Source organism: Camelus bactrianus, chromosome 4 (assembly GCF_048773025.1).
Source record: "Camelus bactrianus isolate YW-2024 breed Bactrian camel chromosome 4, ASM4877302v1, whole genome shotgun sequence".
Classification (NCBI taxonomy): Eukaryota; Metazoa; Chordata; class Mammalia; order Artiodactyla; family Camelidae; genus Camelus; species Camelus bactrianus.
Window position 1 is genome coordinate 46,641,760 of NC_133542.1, and position 23,953 is coordinate 46,665,712.

The window sequence follows — 23,953 nt, forward strand, 5'->3', positions numbered from 1 at the left end:
CAAGAAAGCAGGAAAAGAAGGAGAAAGAAAAGGGAGGAGGGGAAGGCAGGACACATGGGGTCCCTGACAAAACGCTTGTCTTCCTTCCTCCACACTGTGCACCCTCCCTCTCCACAGTCTCAGGCAGCCACACCACCCGGCTGGCCCTGTGGCCGCCTGTGTCCAGCTGTTGCCAGCAGGTTTGGTTAGGCTGTGCCCTCGCGCAGGCCTGTGATTCCTGCCGCCTCTATTAATGGGCAAGGAGCCGCCATCCGTTCCCACCAGGGGCTCTGCCAGGCCCACGGCCATTTGTATCCCGAGCCTGGTAATTAGGGCTGGAGGAGTCATGGGGCTGGAGGGCAGGGTCTGTTCGGTTAAACTCGGAAAGTTCAGATGCTTCTCTGAACTCGGCCTCTTTGGGGGTTGCAGCGGGGGCCAGCAGGGCCGACTGGGTGGCGTCGGCTTCAACTGCCAACGTGCTATCGGACAGGACCTGGGGCCCCCACCTCCCACTCTGCTGTCACTGAGAAGCATGCGATGACAGACAAAGGGTGCGTTCCAGCTGGTGGCCCAGGACAGGAAGGAGGGCTGAATTAAAGGGCAGAAGACCTAGATTCGAGTCCTTCCACCAACAAGCTCTGCAGCCTTGGACATCTCCCTAACTTCTCTGAGTCTCAGTCTCCTGACACTCTGCCCTGCCCACCCCACAAGGTTGTAACACAGAAGGGCTCCTGGGAAAGCACTCTGCATTTGCTAAGTGCTCTGTAAATGCGAGGGGCCCGTATTGCATAAGTAAGCGCCATCTCCTAGGGCCACCCTAACTTGTTAAGGGCTGGAAAGTGGTGGGGGTGCTCTGGGGAGCACGAGGGCATGTGTCCCACTGCCTCTGCCTGCCCCATGCATGATGTCTCCCTCTGCTCTGCCATGGCCCGTCCTGGCAGCAGAAAATGCAAAGGCTTTGTGGGCGTAAACCTGGCAGGCCTTCCCAGTGTTGGCAAGACCCCGGGCAAGAGTACACACGGAGGCCATTTCCCATATGTCTCATATTTAAAAGTCATAAATCAAGCTAACAAACTGTTAAATGAAATATGCTCTGTCCTCCTACCTTGTTAAATACATCTTCACAATAACCTAGAAGGCCAGGAGCGAATTTAGAATTCTGGGACCTGCTGGCGCCTGCACCAGACCCCGGCTGCGAGGGCAAAGCCCACCTGAGCTCTGACCTGTCCAGCTTCCCTTCCCACGCCCGGCTCCGCTCATCCTCACCCCAGCTTTGGACACAGGTGTGGGTGCCCTGACTTCATGTCCAAGCTCTGTCCACACCATCCACCAAGAGCCAGTCCTTGGGCCCTGGGGTGCACGCACCTGTGACGTGGGCTGGGAGGAGACCAGGAGAGGCTTGAGGTTATTTGGGCAGGACCCCTGGGTGGACTAGAGGAGGGGTGTAGGCATGTCCTCTTGCCCCGTGGACTCCCTGGTCCATGGGTAGGGGGTCACGCCCCTGCAGCGTGGGAGGTGGCTCCTGAGCAGGGTTCCTTTTGCCTGGATCTAAGGGTGGTTCCTGCTGGGTCACAGCTTCTAGTCGTGGCTCTGCCTTCTACTTGCTGGGTGACTTATGCACAGCCCAGCCCCTCGCTGACATTTTGCCAGGTCCTGTTCAGGCTCCCTGTACAGCCAGCGAGGAGTGTTTGAGTGACAGTCAAGGGCCCCCCTCTCTCTGATGTCCCCGCAGGTACTGCTGCTGGTTGGTCCAGCCCCACTGCAGGCCCAGCTGCAGAGAAAGAGGCCGAGAGTGCAGACCTCTGCCTGATTTATTCAGGTCCACTTCTCAGAGGTGGAGAGGTCACTCGGGCTGTTTGGGGGGGATGCCCCCTTGAAACCCCGTCCGCTGTCTGCTGCAGAGACGCAGACAGTGCAAACTCACCAGGCACCATCCCTGTCAGCGTCGGCGCTGAGTAGCTGCCCTGTCCGGCGGGGGGGACGTGCGGAGGGTACCCGGGGAGAGTCGTGCTCGCCAAGTCACGGCCTGAGGAATCAAAGCAACAAATCACAGGGTGAGCATCTCCACCACCAGCTGCTTGTGTCCACAGCTTCCCGGACATCTGCACATTTGTCACGTCTGGATGCTTAACACCAGTGTGCCCCCAGCCCACATGCGCGGCACTCACACATACTCAGTCACACACACACTCAACCACCTCTCCAGCCACCCAGGCTCTACTCAGCAGGAACCAGGGATGGCTCTACAGTAACCCTGGGAAACTGGAGCTCTGGCCAGCTCCCCATGCTCTCTGTTCCCCAAGTAGGGCCTGGACTTCTCCATTTCCACACCTTTGCTTCTGCTGTGCCCTCTACAACCAGCCCAACACCACCAGACTTCAAAGACCAGCTCAACTGCCTCTCTCCTCTTCCTTGACAGCCCCCCACGGTGGGCAGGGCTCTGCCCGCCTTAGACCTGCATCTGGTCCTTACTGAATTTTCCCTCTTTGGGCCTGGAGCTTGTCATTCATTCAATGAAGGAAGCACCTCCTGACACCAGACACAGTTCTGGGCACTGGGACGAGGAGGTTAAACCCTCAGACCCCAGAGGCAGACATTCAGTGGGTGTGTGTCCATCTCGTTGCAGGCTGCCAGGTCCTGAAGGGCAGGGGTGATACTTCGTTCACCACCCACCCAGGAAACCTGCCTCCACCACGGGGCTTGGCACCTAGCAGCTGAACAAATGCGTGAATGAATGGAGCAGCCAAGTGGTCTGGGTTCCAGGCCGTGTGGAAGAAAACCCCAAGGAAGTAGAACTCTAAGGGAGGTGTCACTGAGGCTTGTCTGCCGCTCAGGGAGAGAGTGGGGCTACAGTCCTTCAAACATTGCCACAGGTATATCGTAAGGTGCTCATGCATCAGACCAACAGTCCAGACCCTGGGAGATGGGGCTGTTCAATGATTACCTTTTGGGCCCTGAGGACGGGACTCCGCCCTGTGGGTGGAATTGGCAGTAGCCCCTGAAAGAAGGAATGCACCTGCTGTCAGCCATCCTGGGAAGTGGGTGGGAAATGAGGTGGCCTTGGGACGAGGGAGCGAGGGCAGAACCTTGACCTCTTCTGGATGTGGACACTGAGGTCTGGGGAGGCCAGGAGAGGTCCAGCAGTGGCGGGAACAGCCCCTGACACCACAGAGCCAGGCTGGGCCCTGTGGAGTGGCGCAGGCAGGACACAGGTAGATGACTTTGAGCTCCAGCCCCACTAGCAGGTGGCTGGGACCACCTCTGGCCAACACCCCCAGTGTACTTTCCCACTTTACAGGATAATGAGACAGAGAAAGGTCAAGTAATTAGCCCAAGGTTGCACAGTAAGGGCCAGGGTTTGAACCCAAGCAACCCAGTGGTAAAGACCATGTGCTTAGCCAATCCACTCCACTCCACTGCCTTACACATGTACCAGCTGTGTTTTTGTCCACGTGTCTCCCAGCTGCGACACCAGGCAGAGCCCTGCCTTTAGGCCACACTGTCACCACGGCTAACTGGCTCCACCATGCAGAAAGAAATTCAACTACACAGTTTTCGCAATGTATGTGTTGGGGTGGGAGCCAAGACTACGTTGGAGGGAGGCCTCCTGTAAGATGGAGACGTTATCTGATGGGAGGCTGCCTGGTGCAGGAGGAGACCTGGAGCCAAGTCCCAGGATGGATAAGACGGTCCTGGGAAGGGAAGGGACTTGCCCAAAGACACTTAGCTAATTTGAGGCAAGGCTGAGACTGGAATCCAGCTCTTCTGTCTCCTAGGATTTGGTTCTTTCTTCAACAGAGGCTGCTTTTTTGATCACATCTGAATCTCAACAGTTTTTGTCACTGTTACATATGCTTTAAATCCCTGATCCCCAAAGCAGAAATGCAGTGTCTCGCCAAAGCATTCAACCCATGAAGCTAGATAAAAAGGCAATAAAATGAACCTAGGGACAGGAGGAGGAAGGAATTGATAAAGAAAAGAAGAAAATAATGAATTAGGAACCAGAAAAGCAGATCCAATAATAAATACACACAATAATAAATAATAAATACAACCAAGAGTTGTTAATTGAAAAGACCAATAACAGACAAACCTAGGGTGAGATTCAAAAAAGAAGACACAAATATCAAGTTAAGGGATGAGAAGATACAACTAGAGATATGGAAGAGATGATATTAAAAAAAAACACACACACAAGAAAATGCAGGAACGCCCTATGCTACTAAATGTGCAAATTTCACCAAAAGGCACAATGTCCTAGGAAAACGCGAGTCACCAAAATTAACTCAAGAAGTAGAAAATATGAACAGCCCATTCGCCTTAGAAAAATAGAAAAAGTTGTTTAAAATTATTTTTAAAAATAAGGTGCCTCGTCCATTTGGCTTCATGGGCAAGTTTGTTGGTTTTAGTTTTGGGCAAGTTCTTTTAAATCTTCAAGGAACACATACTTCTGTTATTAAGCTGATCCAAGATGTATAAAACTAGAAAAAAAAATCCTCATTTTGCCAACCTAGCATAATCCTGATATAAAAATTTAACAAAGGTGCAGAAAAAAAAATTAACAGCTAGTCTCACAATTTATTAATATGCACGCACACAATCTACCACCTCACTGATGAAACGAGAGAGAGAGAAGAATACACCATGACCAGGAAAGGTTTATTCCAGGTACCCAGGGATGCTTCAATATTAAAGCACTGGTTGGGAAATCATATTACTGTATCAGAGGAAAACGATATGATTAAATCAAAGTTGTGGAAAAGGCATGGGCTAAAATTCAATACTATTTCCTTACAATACCTCTTAGTAAGTAAGAACTGAAGTACACTTCTTTGATCTGATACCATTCTTAAACTGAGAGTCAATGTCATACTTAAGTGGTGAAATACTTGAAGCATTCTTATTTAAGTCAAGAACATGTCAAAGAAACTTACCACTGAAAACTGTCCTGAAAGTTTTAGCCAGTACAAGAAGACAAGATAGAGACAAAACAGGGATAAACCCCGGGGGAGAAGCCCCCTGAATGATCCTTACCTGGGTGTATCTTGAACCTGGAAAGAATCACAAGAAAATCAGCTCATCTACTAGAGTCAATGAAAAAGTCTGAGGAGACAGTAGGCAATGGAAACCTAGAGCCAACGCCTTTCTAGATCCAGTACTCCTCACTGTCTGTTCAGTTAAGTTTAAGTTCAGAGCTTTTGGTTTGGCTTCCAAGGCCCTCCTCAATCTGCCGCACCCCTACCCTTGACCCTTGACCTTGAAGTAGGAGGCTTATCAGCTCTGACTTCCCTGGGCCATTCCCTAAGCCTGACCCAAATTTCCTCTCATACTGTTCCTTTTTTAATTGCCCTTCTGCCATCCCTAACAATTAAACATTCCAGCCAATCTCTAAATTCTACCTTTAAGACCCTACGCTCCTCTGGGAAGCCTTTCTTAGGCCCTTCAAGTCTACGTGGGATCTGCCTCTACTGAAAGTCCCCCTTCACTACCCAATCCGAGTGCAAAGGAAGCATCGTGCGAGGGGGAACAGACACGCTGGAGGTGACGATATTAGCAGTGATAAGACAGTACTTTGTGTCAGACACTCTTACTCCTACATTCATTACCTCATTTTTTCATCCTAACCCCTGCGATTATCACGCCCACTTTATAAAGAGGGAATGAGGGATGAAAAGGGTAGGTAACTTGCCTGAGGCCACATAGCTAGTAGGAAGCCAGCTGACATTTGCACCCAGGTGGCTGAGTTCCAGCCTGAGCTGCTTTGGGAGGGATGGGAGCAGGTGTGTGGGCAGAAGGAAAAAAGAGAAAACAAGCAAAGAAGGAGGGCTGAGAACTAGGAGGTTCTGTCATTCAGGTTAGCAACTGGAAGGGTGAATAGATTAAAGCAAGAAAAAGAGAGCAGGGTTCAAAGATGGGCTGTTAGAGGCCGGAACAGAAAGTGGGCATCAATGCCTATTTGGAAATAAATTCACCAGTATTAGCAGAGCGCAGGGCCGCACGGTGCGGGGCACACAGCAAGTGCCCATAACTCTTCACAGGAGGGCGAGGGCGAGAAAACCACCCAGGGCCCTTTTGCTGATTTGATCCCCAATTTTGCTATTGAACTGCCGTGGGACTGGGCATATCACCCCACTCTGAGCGTCAGTCTTCCCAACTTTAAAAGAGAGCTCAGAGCTTAAGGATCTCCAAGAGCCACAGGCTCACGCTGGTCTGTATGTGCATATACACGCAGGATCATTTAGCTGTGAGTAGGTTTTTCTACCTTAAAATTCAACTGCACCTGCAGCCCTGGAACCTCCACAGTCAATCAATCCTGTAATGTGTGCTGCTGCTTGTCCTTACGACAACGGCAGGCAGTTCTCTGAGCTTCCACCCTCAGTGGGACCTTGTGTCAGCTCCAGCAAAGGTTCAGGACTTGGCCAACATGCGGGGGACGCATTCCATCCCCAGTCCCTGGGAGGGCCGTGTGCACAGTGAGGAGCTGACACGTGGCCACATACAGCCTATGAATGACTCTGCCTCTGAGTTCCCCACTCCTGGGGAGCTCCTTTGCTTTATCCATGGCTCCAATTTCACCCAGTGAAGGCCCCTAGAAGCAGAGGCTATAGCTTGTAGCTGTGTTTACCTTCCTTGGACTGGCCACAAAAGCAAAGTCTGAGTCATCCCTTGTGAAGGGCAAGAAAGAAATAAACTGACAGCGTCGGTCATCTCCAGCCCCTGAACCCCTGCCTGCTCTGTGCCAGGCACCAGGGTAGGCTGCTCAGGAACAGTAGTCCGTTTAACTCTCACAGTTTATACAATTCCCAATGGACTTTATGAGACTGTACTGGGAAGTCACAGAGGCTGACCACAGTGCAACAAGGAAAGGAAGGCACGCACTAATTAAGTGTGTCCGCTCTGCCCAGGCTTGAATCCTTGCTCTACCACACATTAGATACGTAGCCATGAGAGAGTTCCTTAGTCAATCTGAGCCTCACTTTCCTCATCTGTAAAATGGGGATAAGAATAGCCATCACTTATCTGGAGCCAGTAATAGCTAACACTTATGGAGAGGAAACTATAAGCCAGGCACACACATACTTGTTTATCCCCACAATAACCCTATTAGAGAGCTACTGTTATCCCTGTTTACTGAGGGGGGAACAGAGGCACAGACAGTTTAAGTGACTTGCTGACAGTCACACAGCTAGCAAGTGAGAAAGCCAGGTTTCATGCCCAGTCAGTCTGGCTGGCAAGTCTGCACTCTCCACCCAACGCTGTGCCAGCTCTGCAGCAACGACAGTAAGCTGCCTCTCTCGCGGGCGTTGTGCGGGGTCAGGGGGACGATGCACGTGGAACGCATGGTACAGCACCTGCCCACAGCCAGCACAGTAGAAGAGGGAATTCCTAGCCCCAAGCCTTAACTCCACCCTGATAAACCTCATCTCGAAAAATAAATGGTTATTTGACACCAAAAATGTAGGGAAAACATAGTATTATTCTGTTTTTTAAACAGCATAAATTCAGTTTTATAAAAAATTTAAAAAGAACCCTTTGCAGTTCCTCCTCCTGGAGGTACAGTGTACTTCTCTGGCCCTTCAGTTTGGGCTCAGCCACGTGCCTTGCTTTGGCCAACGGGGTGTTAGCAGATACTCGGCAGGTGGAAGCTCACTAGATGCTTGTGCGGTTGGGTGTGGCCCTCTGCACTTCTGCCACCACCAGGAGAACAAGCCTGGCTAGCCTGCTACAGGGAGGAGGGAGGCATGTGGAGCAGGGATGGACCCAACCTACAACCAGAGCCAAGCCCAGCCTAGATCAGCCAACCCCCAGCCAAACCCCAGGTGCAGGAGCAAGAGAAAAATGATTGTTGTTTTCAGTCCTAAACTTTGGGGTGGTTTGCTAGGCAGCAGTATCGTGGCAATAGCTGGTTGATACAAGACTTCGTAAATGTCACCTCTTCTTATTCTTATCATTATTTTCTGCTTAAGAACACCATCAAGTAAGTGAAAAGATGACTCAGAGACTGGGAGAAACATAGTTGCTAATGTTATATCTGATAATGTATTTAGAATATATAAAGAACACTTACAGCTCAATAATAAAAAGACAAAACAACCCAATGGAAAAATGGGGCAAAGGATCTGAATATACATTTGTCTAAAGAAGATACACAAAAATGGCCAATAAACACATGAAAAGGTGTTCAACATCATTAGTCATCAGGGAAATACAAATCAAAATCACAACGAAATACCACTTGGCACCCACTAGGATGGCTACAATCAAAAGGACAGATTATTACAGCATTGGAAAAGATGTGAAAAATGGAAACCCTTATACATTGCTGGTGGGAGCATAAAATGGTGTTGCCACTTAGAAAAGTCTAGAACTTCCTCAGAAGGTTAAACATAGAGTGACCCAGTAATTTACTCCAAGAGAAATGAAAACATATGTCCACATAAATGTGTACAGAAATGTTCAAAGCAGCACTATTCATAATAGCCAAAAAGTGGAAACAATTCAAATATTCATCAACTAATGAATGGGTAAAGAAACCGAGGTATAACCATACAATGGAATATTTGGCCATAAAAAGAAATGAAGTACCGATACATGCTACGACATGGGTGAACTTGAAATCATCACGCTAAGTGAAAGAAGCCAGTCACAAAGACTACATATTGTATGATTCTATTAATGTAAGTGTCCAGAATAGGCAAATCTATAGAGCCAAAAAGTAGATTAGTGGTTGCCTAGGGCTGGGGGTGAGGAATGGGGGAAAGGGAGTATCTGGTAGTGGCTCTGGGGTTTTAGGTGGGGTTCTAAATGTTCTAAAACTGACTGTGGTGATGGCTGCATGATTTTTGTGAGTGCACTAAAACCACTGAATTGTACACCTTAGATGGGTGAACTGTATGGTATGTGAATTATATCTCAGTAGTGCTGTTATTCTTTATTATTATCATCTATCATCGCCATCATCTTGAAAGAGAAAAAGTCATTTGACACCAAATAATATTAAACTGTTTCTGATAAACTGATACATAAATGTATCTTTATGGAAAAAATATATAATGAAAAAAGGATTGATAAATTGGATTACTTAATAAAACAAACCAAAAAAACTCCTGCCTGCTGAAAACAATATGAGCAAAGTCAGATGATAAGTGGCAGAGTGTAAGAAATTATTTGCAGCACAGACCATAGATAAATGGCTACTATCCCTATATATCAGGAGGTTGTAAAAATTGAAGGGAAAAGACCAAATATCCCATAGAAAAGTGGGCAAAATTCATGAACATAAACTGACCAAAAAGTATATATATATATATGTAAAATGACAAATTGAAAAGATGTTCAAGTTCACTAGTAATACTAGAAATGCAAATTAAATGCAAAATTGTACAGCCCCCTGTGGAGAGGGATTTGGCAATATCTAACAAAATGGTACACATTTACCTTTCCAACAAGCAATCCCACTTGTGGGGATTTACCCTGAATACACTTACACCTTCAGCAATACACAAATGCATACACACAAGGTAGTCTGCAGCACTGTCTGTAGCTACAAAGTACTAGAAACTAAAGGCCCAAACCCGGAGAACCCAGTGAACAAGCTGTCATGCGTGCACACCCTGGGGTGCTGTGCAGCCGTGCAGAAGAATGAGGGACCGGCGGCCTCATCCGGCACAGGAGAAAGAAGCCCAGGAGCTGAGCCCTGGCTTCCCCATGCCTTTGCAGTAGGTTGCCATCCTCCGCACAGTCGCCAAGGCTTTCAAATTTCAAGAGAAGTTCAAGTTCAGGTTCCAAGTGACTAACTTTGGAAAGTCTTGCGAAACAGTGGTAGGAAAGGACAAAAGTGACTGCTGGCATCAGAGGCAGGTGAGTTTGGAATGCTCAAAATACAAGCAGGGAAGGAGAGACGGGGCAGGGCTGACACAGCCACAGCTGATACTGGTGGAGGAAGGGGCTTCCGGAGGCCAGACCCATCCCCAGGGAGGAGGTGCTCCAGCCAGCGCAGACGGTGTCAGGCTTGAGGGGGCGTGAAGCCACCTTCATCTGCTCGACTTTCCCACAGGCCCCCTGTTGCCTCCAGAGCCAAATCTCGACTTCTGAGACTGATAGGGAATCACACAGGCCTAGGTTCAAACCCAGTACCACCATTTACTCTGTGAAGTATTATAAGTAATATATCCGAGCCTCAGTCTTCCTTTTATAATTGGAAAAAGACGATATTTATTTGGAGCAAAACAATGGTGCTTGCTGTGGCAGTATTAAGACAAGTCTAAATTCATTGCTAGCCTTCTCATGGAAGACTGGGGTCTATGTCCCCTTGCCTTGAGTCTGGGCCACCTTGGTGACTGGTCAACCAACAGAGCAACAGCTTCTTTAGAGGTTCCTAGGAGCCAGGCCCTGGGCTGGGTGCTCTATATGCCTTATCTCAGTCAACACCAACAGAAGTGGGTGCTGTTATTATCCCCATTCTACAGATGAGGAAATGGAGGCTCTGAGCAGTTGCTGTGCCCAAGGTCGTACAGCTTATAATCATGAAGGCTGACATTTCTGCAGCACAATATGCCAGGCACTGCTCCAACACCAGGCAGTGTTCCAAACACGGTTCACTGTGCTTTATAGATACTGACTCACTTAATTCTCAAAAACTCTAAAAGGTAGGTCTTATTATTATTCCCATTTTACAGATTTTGAACTAAAACACAAAGAGGTTAGGTTCGCTTCCAAGGTCCCACAGCTTGTAAGAAATGGAGCCATATCCAAACCCAGGCATTCTGGCACCAGATTCCTCATGTTCCCCCAACACACTAGGCACTTGTCCTTTTCTTTCCCCTAAACTGAAGGTCCCCTGACAGCAAGAGCCACTCAGGCCCCTCCCTCCCCTGGGGCCCAGCACACTGTAGGTGCTCAGAAAGTGTCTGCAAGGGTGAAACTAATCAAATGACATTGGTTCTGCCATCTGAAAGGAACTTTGGTTCCCAGCTGACCAGTAGCCCAGAAAGCCCTTCACCAGGAGCTCCACAAGGTAACTAGGCCTGATTTATCTGTTTTTTGCTTGGATGCAACTTTTTCTTTTTCATACAGCCCATTTCTAGGTAGGCTTTCTCTACGTACACTAATGGGGGGGAATGTGAATCCAATTAACTTCAAATTTAGCTCATAATGAACTTATCTCATTTTGCTACCAGCTCCATTCTCATCGTGTGGCAGTAATTAACCACTGGGGGTTGTCACTCCCAGACACATGACATGGAGATCCTCCCAGCCCCTCACTTCAAACCCTTACAGAATTCATTACCCTGACAGTGTGCAAACCCTTCACTCTGAATACCGCAGGGCACCACCCAGACTCCCCCTCTATCTGCCTGACTGTGTGGGTGAGCGAGAGAAAGAAGAAAGCAAGCCACTGAGAAGCCATGAATTATTGTGAACAAGATGGGAGCAGGATGCTGGCGATGACTCAGTGACCAGAGAGGGTCTGCCTGCCTTGACAGCCTGGGCTGGAGGCTCTGTCAGAGGAGGGGGGTCTCCACCCACAAACCCCAAGCTGTAAGGGAATGTGGCAGAGCTGGTTGGGGAAGGCTAAGTCCTTTGCAAACTGGTGATCGTATCCACCAGGGACTCTTACTGCCCAGGAAGCTGCACACCCCAAGTAGGGGCAATGGTGACTTGCTGTGTGACCTAAGGCAAGTCCCACCACCTCTCTGGGCCTTGGTTTTCCCATCAGAACACTCAAGCAGTAGGAACAGATGGCTTCTGAGGGTGTTTTCTGCTCCAATATTCTGTAAGTCAGATGCATCATTTTACCCTTGTGTTGATGGAAATGGAGGCTGGGGCCGGCTGCTGCAGAGAGGGGCACGGCAGTTCCTGACCTCGCCTCAGCACTCCCGCCTGCAGCACCAGACACCCTGGAGCCCCTGGCTTAAACCCTAGTGAAAGGAGGGTAAGCATCAGTCTTGTTTTCCTGCCTCCAGGACAGGAGCTTCCAGCCGGAGCTGGGGGCTGTCGGCCTGCAGGCACGTGGTTGCCGTATCGGCCCCCTCACCAAATATCCACGTGGATGGCCAGGCACCTGGGCCAGAGAGCAGCTCCTACTCAGCTCCAACTAGTTTTCAGAAGAAGCTGGAACTCTGGTTCCACTTCACTTGGGAATCTCCTCTCTATGTGACTTTTGACTTAAATCCAGTTTTTCAAATATACACTGAGGACCAAAGAAAACTTGTCCAAAGGCCATAGCCCTCAGACTGCCAATTTTCAACCTTTACCCATCCTCAAAGGCCTGAGTCCTGTCTGAACCACCCCACATCCCTACCCCTACCAGCTTCACCCGCTGCCAGCTTCACAGGCCTTTTAAGGACGTGAGCCCTGCCTTGGGTGTCCAGGTGACAACCAAAGAGGTAACCACCGTGCAGGGTGGAACAGGCCAGAGCACAGAGGAACAGCATGACAGAAGGCGACTGCTGGGAAACTGGGGCAAGAGCACACTCAGCTCCCTGGGGCCACCCAAACCTGCTGCCATCTCCCTCATTTCCACGGGTGACAGCCCCAGCCTCCCAACCATGCTGGCTTCAAAGACACCCTGCCTCCCTGAAGCCCAGTCAGTCCCCAAGCCCCTTCTGACTGTCCACTGCCTTGGTGCCTTCTCCTCTCCTCCCTGACCCTGATCTGCCCAGGTCAGATTGTTTCCTGGCAACCTCTCCTCCACCTCTGTCTTGGCCCTGCCCTGCCGTCTGCCTGGACTGCCTCTCAAGGCTTCTCTTTCAGAGCCCCGGCACCTACCACAGAACCACTCAGCTCACCCTGAAGGACAACTTGGAATCACACAGGAATTCAGTGAGGGTTCTGAAGCCAGCACTTCTGAATCTGTCTTGGTTCAATAATTTAACCAGAAGGGCAGACACGTCTACATTTTCCCAGAAAAACTTTCCTCAGAGTCACAGAGCTATGAGAAACCTTTTTGCATGTTAAGAACTATTATTTAAACATTATTTAAAACTTAAAAAGAAAAGGTCGCTAGAGTGAGAAGGATAGCCTTTCAATGTCATGGGGCACTATTTACCAGGTACACCCAAGGATCATACTTCTAAGAGAACTACCTGTATTTGATGATTCTTTACAATTTGATTAGAGCCCAGAAGTGGGTAAGTTTCATGTTAATGTGTAGATTTCTATCAAGTGGAAAAGAGAACCCCAAAGGTTTGGGTTTATTGCCCTGTAGGACATTAACCAATTTTGTATCTAATCTAGCAATTTTATTCCAACATTTTTAAAAAATGCCTTTCTCCATGGACGACATAAACCCTGTTCCTCAAATGCTCTTGGAACCACTTTTATCTTTTTATAGGTTCCCTCATTAATTTATGAGTTGAATAAAATCTTCACGTGTTCGTTCTATATTTGTACTTGAGTTATGTTCCTAAGTTTTTTAAAATTACACTTTGACATTCATTATAGGAAAAAGCCAACCATGCCTGAGTGACATGAGTTGAAGATTTTCAACCAACACCAAAGCAGGCGATAGTAAACAACTGCTACCTTAGGGGAAGGGGAGAGAAACAGCCAAACACCCGGGATCTGGGGAGGGGATTAATCCTGCCACACAATCCCCGGTGTGTGCACACATGTAGAACATACACCGCCAGGCTCGTTCGTCCCAGCTGGTGTTTGAAATGTGTGACAGTTTGAACGGGGGCTGCTCTGGAGTCTTCCTTTGTTCGGACCTGCCAGGAGTAAAGGGTATGTGAGCCGGGAGTGAGAGGGGGAGTGTCTCACCTAGAGGGGAAAGGCTGGCAGCGGTGGAGCCGCCCAATTCACCTGCACACAACGAATGTGCTAATTGCAGATGGGCCCGTGCAGTCATTAAAGCAGACCTGGCCGGCTCCGAATGACAGGTTTATTAGCCATTCGTTTAGGTGGTGTTATTTACTTAGAAATAATAACCCTCAATTTCTTTTCCCAAAATTACTTAATCCCCACTTTTGATTAATTCTGACTGGCATTCCTCTAATTGCCCTGGCTAAAGATCTAATCTGGATTTGCAGAGCAGGGAAGACAACTCTGAGAATTCATTCATCAGAGCTCTGTTTACTTTGCAGTCTCAACCCGCCCCATCCCTTCATTTGAACAGACTTCGTCTACGCCCCTGGAATCACTGGGAACTTCCAGACTCCAACAACTGTGTTTCCATTTCGAGAAAGTGTTTGGATTTCATCTGCCTGGCAATTTAGAGCAGACACTGGGCCTTGGTCAATATTTCCATGTACATTTATGACACGATCTTCCTCAAACTAGAAACTGTTGATCCAATGTAATAAACTGGCAAAGGCAGGGTTCTAATGAGCAAGGCTGAAAGCAGCTGTGCTACGCTCGTGGCTTCAGGCCTCCCTGCCAGAGCAAGCGTGGCTGCAGGGGCTGACGGAGCCAGTGTTTTCAGCAGGACGATGGTGAGGGCAGCTGTGGGCCTGCTCAGGTCTTCACTTCGTTCGTTCATTCATGTGTGCATGACCTGATCCCTATGGGGTTCTAGCACCTTTCTGAGTGCTCCAGAGGACCTGGGAGATGGGAACAATGGTAATAATAATAATGCCCACAACAATAATGATGATCATTTATTCAGCTCTTACCACGTGCCAGGCACTATTTGAAGTGCTTGTATGTATTATCTCATTTAAGTGTCACAGCCACCCTGGGGGATATAAACCTTTATAATCCCCAGGCTGCAGATAAGCTACCCAGGTAGAAAGAGGTGGTGCTGGATGCAAACTGAGGCCGCCTGATGCCAGAGTCTGTGTCTTTACCACCACCCACTCTCCCCACACTCTTCTGCTTCAACAGGTAAACTGAAAAATACAAAACACACCTCCTTTTCAACCTGCAATTCTACTTCTACGACTTTACCTATGGAAATACACATAAAAGTACACCAAGATTTACCTTTAATGGGAAGGAGGGAAGGGAGAGAGGAAGGGAGGGAGAAAATCCAAGTGTCTATCATAATGGCTAGGTTAAATAAATTATGATACTTCCTTATGACGGGATATTACACAGTTCTGAAAAATAATGGGGTAGATTTGAATGTGTGAATTGTGGAAAGAGCTCCAAGATACATTACTGAGTGAATAAAGCAAAGTGCAGAAGAATATCATGCACAGTGTGATTTTATTTGTGCTAGTAAAAAGTCAAGTCTGTCTGCTGATGGATGCATAAAAATGTTACTAAAAGTACACACAAGACACTGTTAACTTTGAGGTGAAGGACTAAGAATCGGAGGGCTGAGATTGGGGAAAGGAAAGATATTTTTTCATCTTATATTTTTCTGTATGGCTTGAATATTTAAACACATGCATGTATTACTTTTTGTTCAAAATTAACTTTTTGATTTAAAATTAACTTTTCTTAAGAACCAGACACTGTCTGTGCCCCAAGGAGCTCATGACAGTCTCAAAGGGGAGATAATAATAATTCTAAGATGCACGAAGTGCATACTCCCTTCTGGCCCCAGGGCTCCCACCTCAGCAGCCCCTGGGCCAGAGCTGTCACAGGGGGAATTCCTTGCTTTCAAGGACAGCATCATGATGCCAGGAACACCAAGTCACATATTCACAGCTCATGGTCCCCCTAGAACTCCCCCAAGCCAGCATCCAGCCCTCACAGGAGCAGCAAACACAGTGATGTCCCACTGATCTGAAATGTGCCATCAAGCAAGCTCAGCCCCGACAATTTGGCTGTGAGTAGCCGAAAGGTGGACACAAGGCCTGTTCCTAGAGCACCTCGAGGACCAGCTCTGCCAGGCCCAATCCTCGTCTACATACAGTTCCAACGACCTTAGTGGCTTGGATTCCCAGCCCCCAGCAGATTGAAAACAGCAATACAAGAAGGCAGAGAGAGACTTCTAGAGCCAGGCAGACTGACGTTAAGAGAAGTGACAGGTGACAGGTGAGCAACAAGGATGGAGACAGGAAAACAATATAATCCGACATAAGAAGCCCAAACCTCAGCAGTCCAGGGTGCTCGGTGAAGGGCAAGCGGCCTGCTTAGAGACCTCCAGAGGCTTCACTGCTGCATGGGGTGCGGTTCACTGTGCTGGTTCACAGAGAGGAACCTGGGTGCTGTCACTGGAGGGGGGTGAACTTCTGTCTCTCCAGCATGATTGTGTGCAACTCTTATCTGAGAAACTGATATGACAAACCAGTGTTTTGAAAGTTGGCTTGGGACCTATATAATCAGAAGTAGCAGATGGAGAAAAGCCCAATTGTCCATCTCAGCCCAGGATGGGTCCCTGGAGAACCCTTGTACTGTGCACGGCAACAGGAAAGACCTCCAGGAGATTCAATTGCTGACGGGAACCCCCCATGCCTCCACTCCTGGTTGTAGTACACGCCCACCCAAGCTGGCTGGAGGATACGAAAAGGTTTCCTTGCCTCCTGATGTTTCAGACCCACAAAGTCCCATGGCTGGACTGAAAGTTGGTGGTGTCTCAGTCACCCCCCAACCACACCCCCTCGACTCAGGGCTGACAGTATTCTCATTGTTTGCCCACCTTCAGGTTACTAATGTGGAAAACACTTCCCACATTTAATGGTTAGGAATGTCTTCCTTCCTGAGAGCTGGAGTCTACAGAAATAAGGTGATTTCTAAATGGAATGAATAAATGAACATACAGAAAGCATTGAGTTCTCCTGAGGTGAACTTCCAGATTGAGGGACATTCAATTTTTGTAAAAGGGTACATTGTGGCATGGTACAGAGGCCACCACCGGCTGGCAGTCTTGATTCAGACCCTGACTCTGCACTTGCTGGCTGTGTGATACTGAGCAAGTTGCTTGGCATCTCTGTGTCTCAGTTTTCTCAACTATACATGAAGATCTGCCTCATAGAATTGTTGCATGGATCAAGTCAATAAATGCATGTAAAGCCCCGAGCACAAGGCCTGGCACAGAGTGAGCACTCAATAACACCACCACGGCTCCACAGTTCATGGGAGAGCACAGCCAGGTCAGTCTTTGAAAGTGTGGCTCTGCTCACATCAAGCAGCTCTCAGAAACCTGCAATGGCTCCCTACTGCTGACATAACAAAGACCACACCGTTAGCTAAGAGCATGAGCCCACCCAGGGCCCAAATTCCAGCCCTGAATCCTACCAGCCATGTAACCCTGGCAAGTGACCCAGCCTCTCTCTCCTCACATGTTTAAGGAAGGAGGAAGGTGCCCCAACAGTTTCTCCCTGGTGGGGTGACTGTGAGTGAAGCGACTGCCTGGCTCGAGCCCCCATCACTGCCCGCTCCCTGTGCACGTGCACTGCTGTTTCTGATCACCCGTCTTCCTTCGTGCCGTGTAAAACATTTGAAGAAGGGAATGTGAAAGATGGTAAGTGAAGAAGGAAGCAGTACTTTATATGAAGGTGAGAGCCTCAGAACACTCATCCACCCACTGCTGGGTGTACCCACCGTGTGGTTGCATTCACGTACGATGGATGGATGACAGTCACTAGTTCCATGGGGCTCTTTTGATTGGCCAGGCACTTTCCTAAGTGCTTTATGCTCATTGTCTCATTTAATCAGCAAAACAATCCTATGAGATAGAAATTGCTACTATCATTGTTGCTGATACTGAGAGGATGAGCCTAGCGGTGAGGCACACAGGCTCCGGGAGCAGACTGCTGGATTCCAGCCCCAGCTCTGCTCCTTACTAGTTGTTTTGTAACTTTGGGCAAGATCCACCTCGTTTCCTCATCTATAAAATGGGGCTAATGATAACACCACCTCCTCAGACTGTTTGAAGGATTAAAGAGTTAGTACACGTGAGGCCCTTAGAAACGTGCCTGGCCCATGTCAGTGCTCCCAGCTATGCCTGTTACTACCCCCAACATTCAGAGGAAAGAGGCCATGGAAGCTGAGAGAGGTTAAGTAACTTGTCCAAGGTTACAGAGGCAGAAAATGGGCCAGGCGTGGGGATATGGGGAAACTTGCTCTTAACCACTAAGTTCCAAATCTAAGATGGGTTTGAAGTGAAGTCAAGCGTGGTGGGAGGCACCCACTGGACCTTTCTAGCTGAAGGGTGAGGTCGGGGTGGAGGACTGAGAGAAGGCCCTGAACTGGGAGTCAGAACGTCCTCCACTTCCTCATGGTGCCTTCAGGCAGGTCCCCCCATCTCTGAACAGTCATCTCGACCCCAGGCCATCCCCCTGGGAGGAGATCAGAGGATAGTAGAGTTGGGAGGAATGTGTATTATCAGGTTCTTTGCCCTCCTTCCACGTCTGGCTGGCAGCCCATTTATTTTAAGAAATAGTCAATAGGTACATGTCGAAGCTGAAAAGCTTGGACAGGTTTCTGGTCTCTTGTAAAGGGACAGAGGCTCATCACAAATCTTAAACCAGTGCCTTGGCCCGTCCACTTCTAGTCCAGAGGGTGTCAGGCTGGTGGATGTCATGAGATCCAGGCCCGGGACCCACAGAGCCCAACAAGACGACGCCCCCTACCCATCCAGTTGTTTCTCCAAACCACAGATCGAGCCTGAGATTGGAAACCACCGCCGAGGTGGCCCATGCAAGAGGCAGTCTGCACAGATGCACTGCTTGCTGGGAAAAACCAAGCCTGCCCCGCAGAGGCACCTCCCGGGGTGCACAGCAAATTAATGTGCTGCAGAGAACATGCATTAAATCGCCCTGCTGGCCTGCGCTGCGGGCTGCTGGAGCGCCAGCCCACCCCTCCCTGGCCCTCCCTTCCCAGATAGGCCGAGTCAGGTACCGGGGCCTCTGAGAAGCCCAGTGTAGCTCGGGCTCTTGTTTGCAAACCACTGCCAGTTCTGGCATCACCCATGCCCTGCCTCCCTCATGAGCCATCAGGAACCCCAAAGAGGATCACAGAGAGGTGAGAGTGCTTCGGGCAGCACGAGAGGGACCCTACCGAGCAGGGGCATCATGTGGAGACACGTGCACGAGTCGTCAGGCCGGGGTTCAATTTACCAGGTATTCATGATCTCAGTGCCCACAGCTGGGGAAACAGGCTCAGAGAGGCTCAGAGTCCTGCCCAAGGTCCCACATGTAGCAAACAGCAGACCTGAGCTTCAGTTCCTGCAGTTGGACTGTAGGCTTCCTGGAGGTGGTGGCACTGGAACTGGGCTTCTGTAGGGAGGGTTCCTCCGGGGGGATCAGGAGCAGGGCTCAGGCTGAGTCGGGTCAGGGTGGGCAGTGCTGGTGAGTCCTGTCACACCAGTGAAGGAGCCTTGAGGGGCAAAGTGCCTGGAACTGGTCTGAGCTTCCTCAGGCACAAGCAGAAGTTGGGGTGAGGTGAGTGGGAAGCTGGGATGTAAGGTATGAGGGCTGGGGTCCCAGAGGTGAGAACTGAGAGCTAGGCTGAGGAGAGAACACACATGTTCTGTGAGCAGCCTTCACACAGACTTGAAAGCCACTTTGGAACTAGTGAGCACCAGAGCCCAAAGGACACGAAAGGTGACCAGGCAGGGGTTCCAGCTGTGTTCCCTGGGGCCTCCCACGGCACCTCAGGGGCCTCTGGGACATGATCCTCCTCAACCACTGAACCTCATTTCTGACTGGTTTACATAAAGGGCTTCCCAGGAGGATTTCATCTGAACAAAAGTTCTCTTGACAAAAAATAAAGAAACTTAACAATTATTAGAAAATCACTAATTGCCTATAGTGCACAGCCAGGCCTGGGCCCGCAACCACCACAGCCCCTCTCCAAACCTCCTTTCCAGAGAGGGGAGGGCACTGATGGAACAAGTCAGGTTTTTGCCCAGAGATGCCTGGCATTTCTGTTTCTAAAGTTGCCATGCACACGTGTGCACGTGTGTGTATGATTTTTGTCAAGTCTTTGTATTTATTGAACTTGCTAGACAGGACCAAGTAGGGGAACACACATAGGCATCAGACTTCCCAGAAGTTGCCACTGGCTTCCTCCCTCTGTGCTACCAACAAATGGCTGCATCTCCATGAGCCTCACTCTACAAATCCACAGAATGGGAATACCCTTTGCCCTGCCTCCCAGGGTTCCTGGGCTTTGGAAATGGAGGAAGGAGAGAGGGAGGAAATGAGAATGAGAAGGAGGAAGTAAAAAAATGGAAACATTCAAACATGCAACCCAATGTGGCATCAGCTTGAGTTTTGAAGTCCAACAGGCCAGCACTTGCCACCCCTGCCAACCCAACACTATTTATGCGGCGTCCGTGGGTTATGTACTTTCTGCCCCTCAGTTTCCTTGCTTACAAAATGGGGACGTAATACCCATTTCACAGGGCTATTTGCGTTCAGAACCAAGTCACCTCAGAGGAGGAGCTGCATGGAGCCTGGACTCCTGGCCAGCACGCGGTAAGGGCCTCACCCCTCCCCTAGGGCTCAGGCCCTGGGTCTCCAGGTTCCCCCTCCCTTCACGAGCTCCTTCTGCTCCAGCCGTCCCCACCATAATGAACCTCACCGGGCAGGAGGACTCAGAGAATTAAAACATGCAATCAAACAGCTTCTTGACGGGAAATGCTTTAGAAATTTTCGGCTCCATTTACTTCTCAATCTAATTTTGTCCTCGGATGCACATTATGCGCGAGATGGGATCTCATGTGGTTTGCCCGCGCTCCGCACACCAGCAGGAGGCAGCCCACGTCTCAACTGCTGCTCTGTCTCTCCACCATAGCGAGTGGCATAATGAGGGCTCCCCTGGGCCACAGGGCCTGGCCTGGACACCCAGGCACCCACCACCCAGCCTCTCCCACCAGTGCCCCTAGTGGGGCATTGGGGGAGGCGTCACCAAGTCTCAGCCCCTCCACATCCACAGCCAACTTGGGCACCAGTGCAGACTCCTGTCACCACCTGCCGCTCAGTTATCTCCCTGCCTGTCTCGGGCCCCCTCCAGTAGCCCAGCCCCTCCGCAGACGGACCCTGCACTCCTCACTCCCACCACTGTTGGATCAAGTCCGGACACCCCGCTGCCCTCATTCCTGCTGGAGTAGTGTAGGTTCCAGCCCCCACCCCCAGATGGTTGGCTTTCCCCCAACTTGCCTCCAAGCCTCAGCAAGTGTTTCCGCCATGCCTTGGCAGCCCCAGGCAAAACCATCCCAGATGCCCCGCCCTGCCCCGCCCTGCCCTCTCACTAGTTCCCTCAGAGACCCTGAGCCCCCACCATGTCTCAGAGCTTGTCAGGCTGTGGGATGGCTGTACGGATGGCTGTCTGTAGAAGACACTAGACAGAGTACTTCCAGCTCAGGGACAAGGTCCCATTTGTCTGTTTCCCTGTGGGGGTGGCAGGGTGCTCAGCTGGGGCCAAAGAAATGCTTACTGGTTTATTCATTCATTCATTTGCTCAGAAAAGCTTTCCAGGCCACTCTTCTAGTTTCAGCCCTGTGTCAGGTGCTGGGGATTCTGTGCCCTTAAGAACGGGAGGCTTTCTCTTTAAGATTAATGGGTGATAACTTTCCACCTTCCCCACTGGAGAAAGGCCACCAGCCAAATCTCGGAGCTACTGAAGTTCTAGCAAAGGGAAGTGCCACCAGCCACCCCCAAGACTCCCCAGTGCTGGGACTGGGCCACTGAGTCCTTGCTTCTTTCCTCTCCCTTACTCTCTAGTCCAGTCACTCACAAAAAGTCACTCAAATCTTGAAAAAGTCAGCTCAACCCCAGCCCCAGGCCACAGGCCCACAGCTTCTTCTCACTAGGGCTTTCCCAGAATCCAGTGGAATCATTTCCCTCTCTCTCTGGGTGGTTTCTGGCCTATATGCAGATGCTCTTGGGTCTGAATTTAATGATGCCTCAAATCCTGTGGAAGGGGTTGGCTGTAGTCAATAAATTACTCAAAGAACAAGACCCTCCTAACTGCCAAAGCCACAGTGCTTCTCAGCCCCATCATCTTGGATCTCTTTGTTCACTCCTTAATTCTTCAAACATCTTTGGTCACCTGACACCATTGAACACCATTCTTTTGTTTAGGGAATTTTCTACCTTAAGAGTTCAGGCTCCTCGTTTGGGATTAGCAGATACAAACTACTATATATAAATACAATAGATAAACAGCAAGGTCCTACTGTACAGCACAGGGAATTATATTCAATATCCTGCAATAAACCATAATGGAAAAAATATGAAAAGGAATATGTATATACATATGTGTGTGTGTGTGTGTGTGTGTGTGTACAATGAATCACTTTATTGTACACCAGAAACTAACACAACATTGTAAATCAACTATACTTCAGTTAAAAAAAAAAAAGAGTTTAGATTCCTCCAGGCAGAAGTCAGAGCTTGATCTCCCAGCCTCCCTTGTGGCTCGAGCACAGGTGCCTTCCTGGTCCCAACATGTAGACACGTATGTGTGAGCTGTTAATTCGGAAACAAGTGACACAAAGAAGTAGGTATCTGTGGAGTCCATCTGCTGAGAGAGAGGTTCCAGTGGTGACGTCTGGTGTCCAGTGACAGCGGCATGAGCTGAGGGCTCTGTCTACAGGCCAACGTGTGGCATTTCCACAGGACCAGTCCTATGGTGTGGCTCAGGTGTGCTTCAGGTGCTCGGGTGTGGTTCCTGGCTGTGAAGCCTCCAAGTCTGGTTCTGTGGGCCTCGAGTGTCCTAATATCCTTTAGAAAATCCCTTTTCTGCTTAAGCAGCCAGAGAAAATTCTGTTGTTCCCACCCAAGAGCTGTGACTGCTCCAGCCTCCAAGACAGAGGGCATTCGCGGGCTGCTTTGTCCTTCACAATCGCCTCTTCCCAGGCTTCCTCATGGCTTCCTCTCTCCAGCCACCTTGTTCCCCAGAGTTTCTTCCTAGAGCTCTGCTCCTCTCAAGCCTTTTTGTCTATACAGCTTTACTGCGTGACTCATTCCTCCATGCCCATGACTTCCAAATCAGTATTCCCGGCCCTGACCCCTCCCCTATTGCTCTCTGGACATTTCCACCTGGGTGTCCCTGGGGCATCACAAAGTCCAAGTATCCAAACCAGCTCCTCTTCTTACTGTCTTTGTCTCAGCTGGAAGCTCCATTATTCACCCAGTCCCCCAAACTCCAACCAGGGGAGCCATCCTTGACTTCTGTGTCTCATCTATTCCCAACATTTGACTATTGTTAATTCCATCACTCGGAATTTTTCTTCCATATTCATCTCCACTGCCTGGGTCCAGGTCATCACTCTTTCTCTCCTGGACTTTGACAATCACCCTCAATGAGTTCAGTCTTCTTGCTGAGTCTCATCTGAATGACATCCACCCTCTGTCAAGACCCCAGGAAGGTTCCTTAGAAGATGCCACTCCCTACTTAAAGCCCCTCAAGGCTCCCCAGCATCTGGAGGTTATGATCCCAGGTCCGTGGTAGCCTCAGTGGTCTGACCCTACCTCATCTCCGGCGGTACACCGCGCCACCCCTGGGGCTGCTGGCACTTCCTCACCCACCCTGTGTTGTTCCTGCCTTTCTCACTGTTCCCTCTGTCTGGTATGCTCTTCCTCACCCGCCCTCCTCAGCCTGGCTAATGCCTTCTCATTCCAGTCAGCTCCAGTGTCACTTCCTACAGGAAGCCTTCCTTGGCCACCTCCCCACACAACCTTGGGAAGGCACAGGTGTCCCTCCTCTGCTCCTGTTACTTCTACCACATGCTTCTCTCATTGTAGTTCTACCTTTTAAAAACATTGAGCACTTTTGATGGGGCAGGAAACTTGCTAAGACTCTTCCATGCATTATCTCATTTAATCCTCATAACAGCCTTATAAGGAGAGTGCTATACTCATTTCCAGGTAAGGAAATTGAGGGTCAGAAAATTGAACTGACCGTCCCATGATTGATCAACAGCTAGACAGTGGTCCATCTAGGATTGGAACTCAGAGCTGGCTGACTCCATTCCCCAAATTCCTAATGGTGATGTTCTGCTGCTTCATCAGGGAATTGCCCTCTGCACCTGCCTGGTGTGGCATAACCTTGGCCAAGTCACTTCATCTCGCTGAGCCTCAGTTTCCTCTTCTGTAAAATGGGGCTCAAGTCTCTTCCTGCTACACCCCTG

General features: G+C 49.5%; 1 protein-coding gene across 3 annotated transcripts in view; it reads right to left on the reverse strand.

Moving 5' to 3' along the window:
• The window catches only part of PAX5 (paired box 5), a 182,522-nt gene that overhangs the window by 40,557 nt on the left and 118,012 nt on the right, over positions 1–23,953 (reverse strand). For all 3 annotated transcript variants that reach the window (XM_045515200.2, XM_074361843.1, XM_010952880.3), the window contains exon 8: positions 1,904–2,005. In XM_045515200.2, coding sequence (XP_045371156.1) covers positions 1,904–2,005 — 102 coding nt within the window. The remainder of the gene's footprint in view (positions 1–1,903; positions 2,006–23,953) is intronic.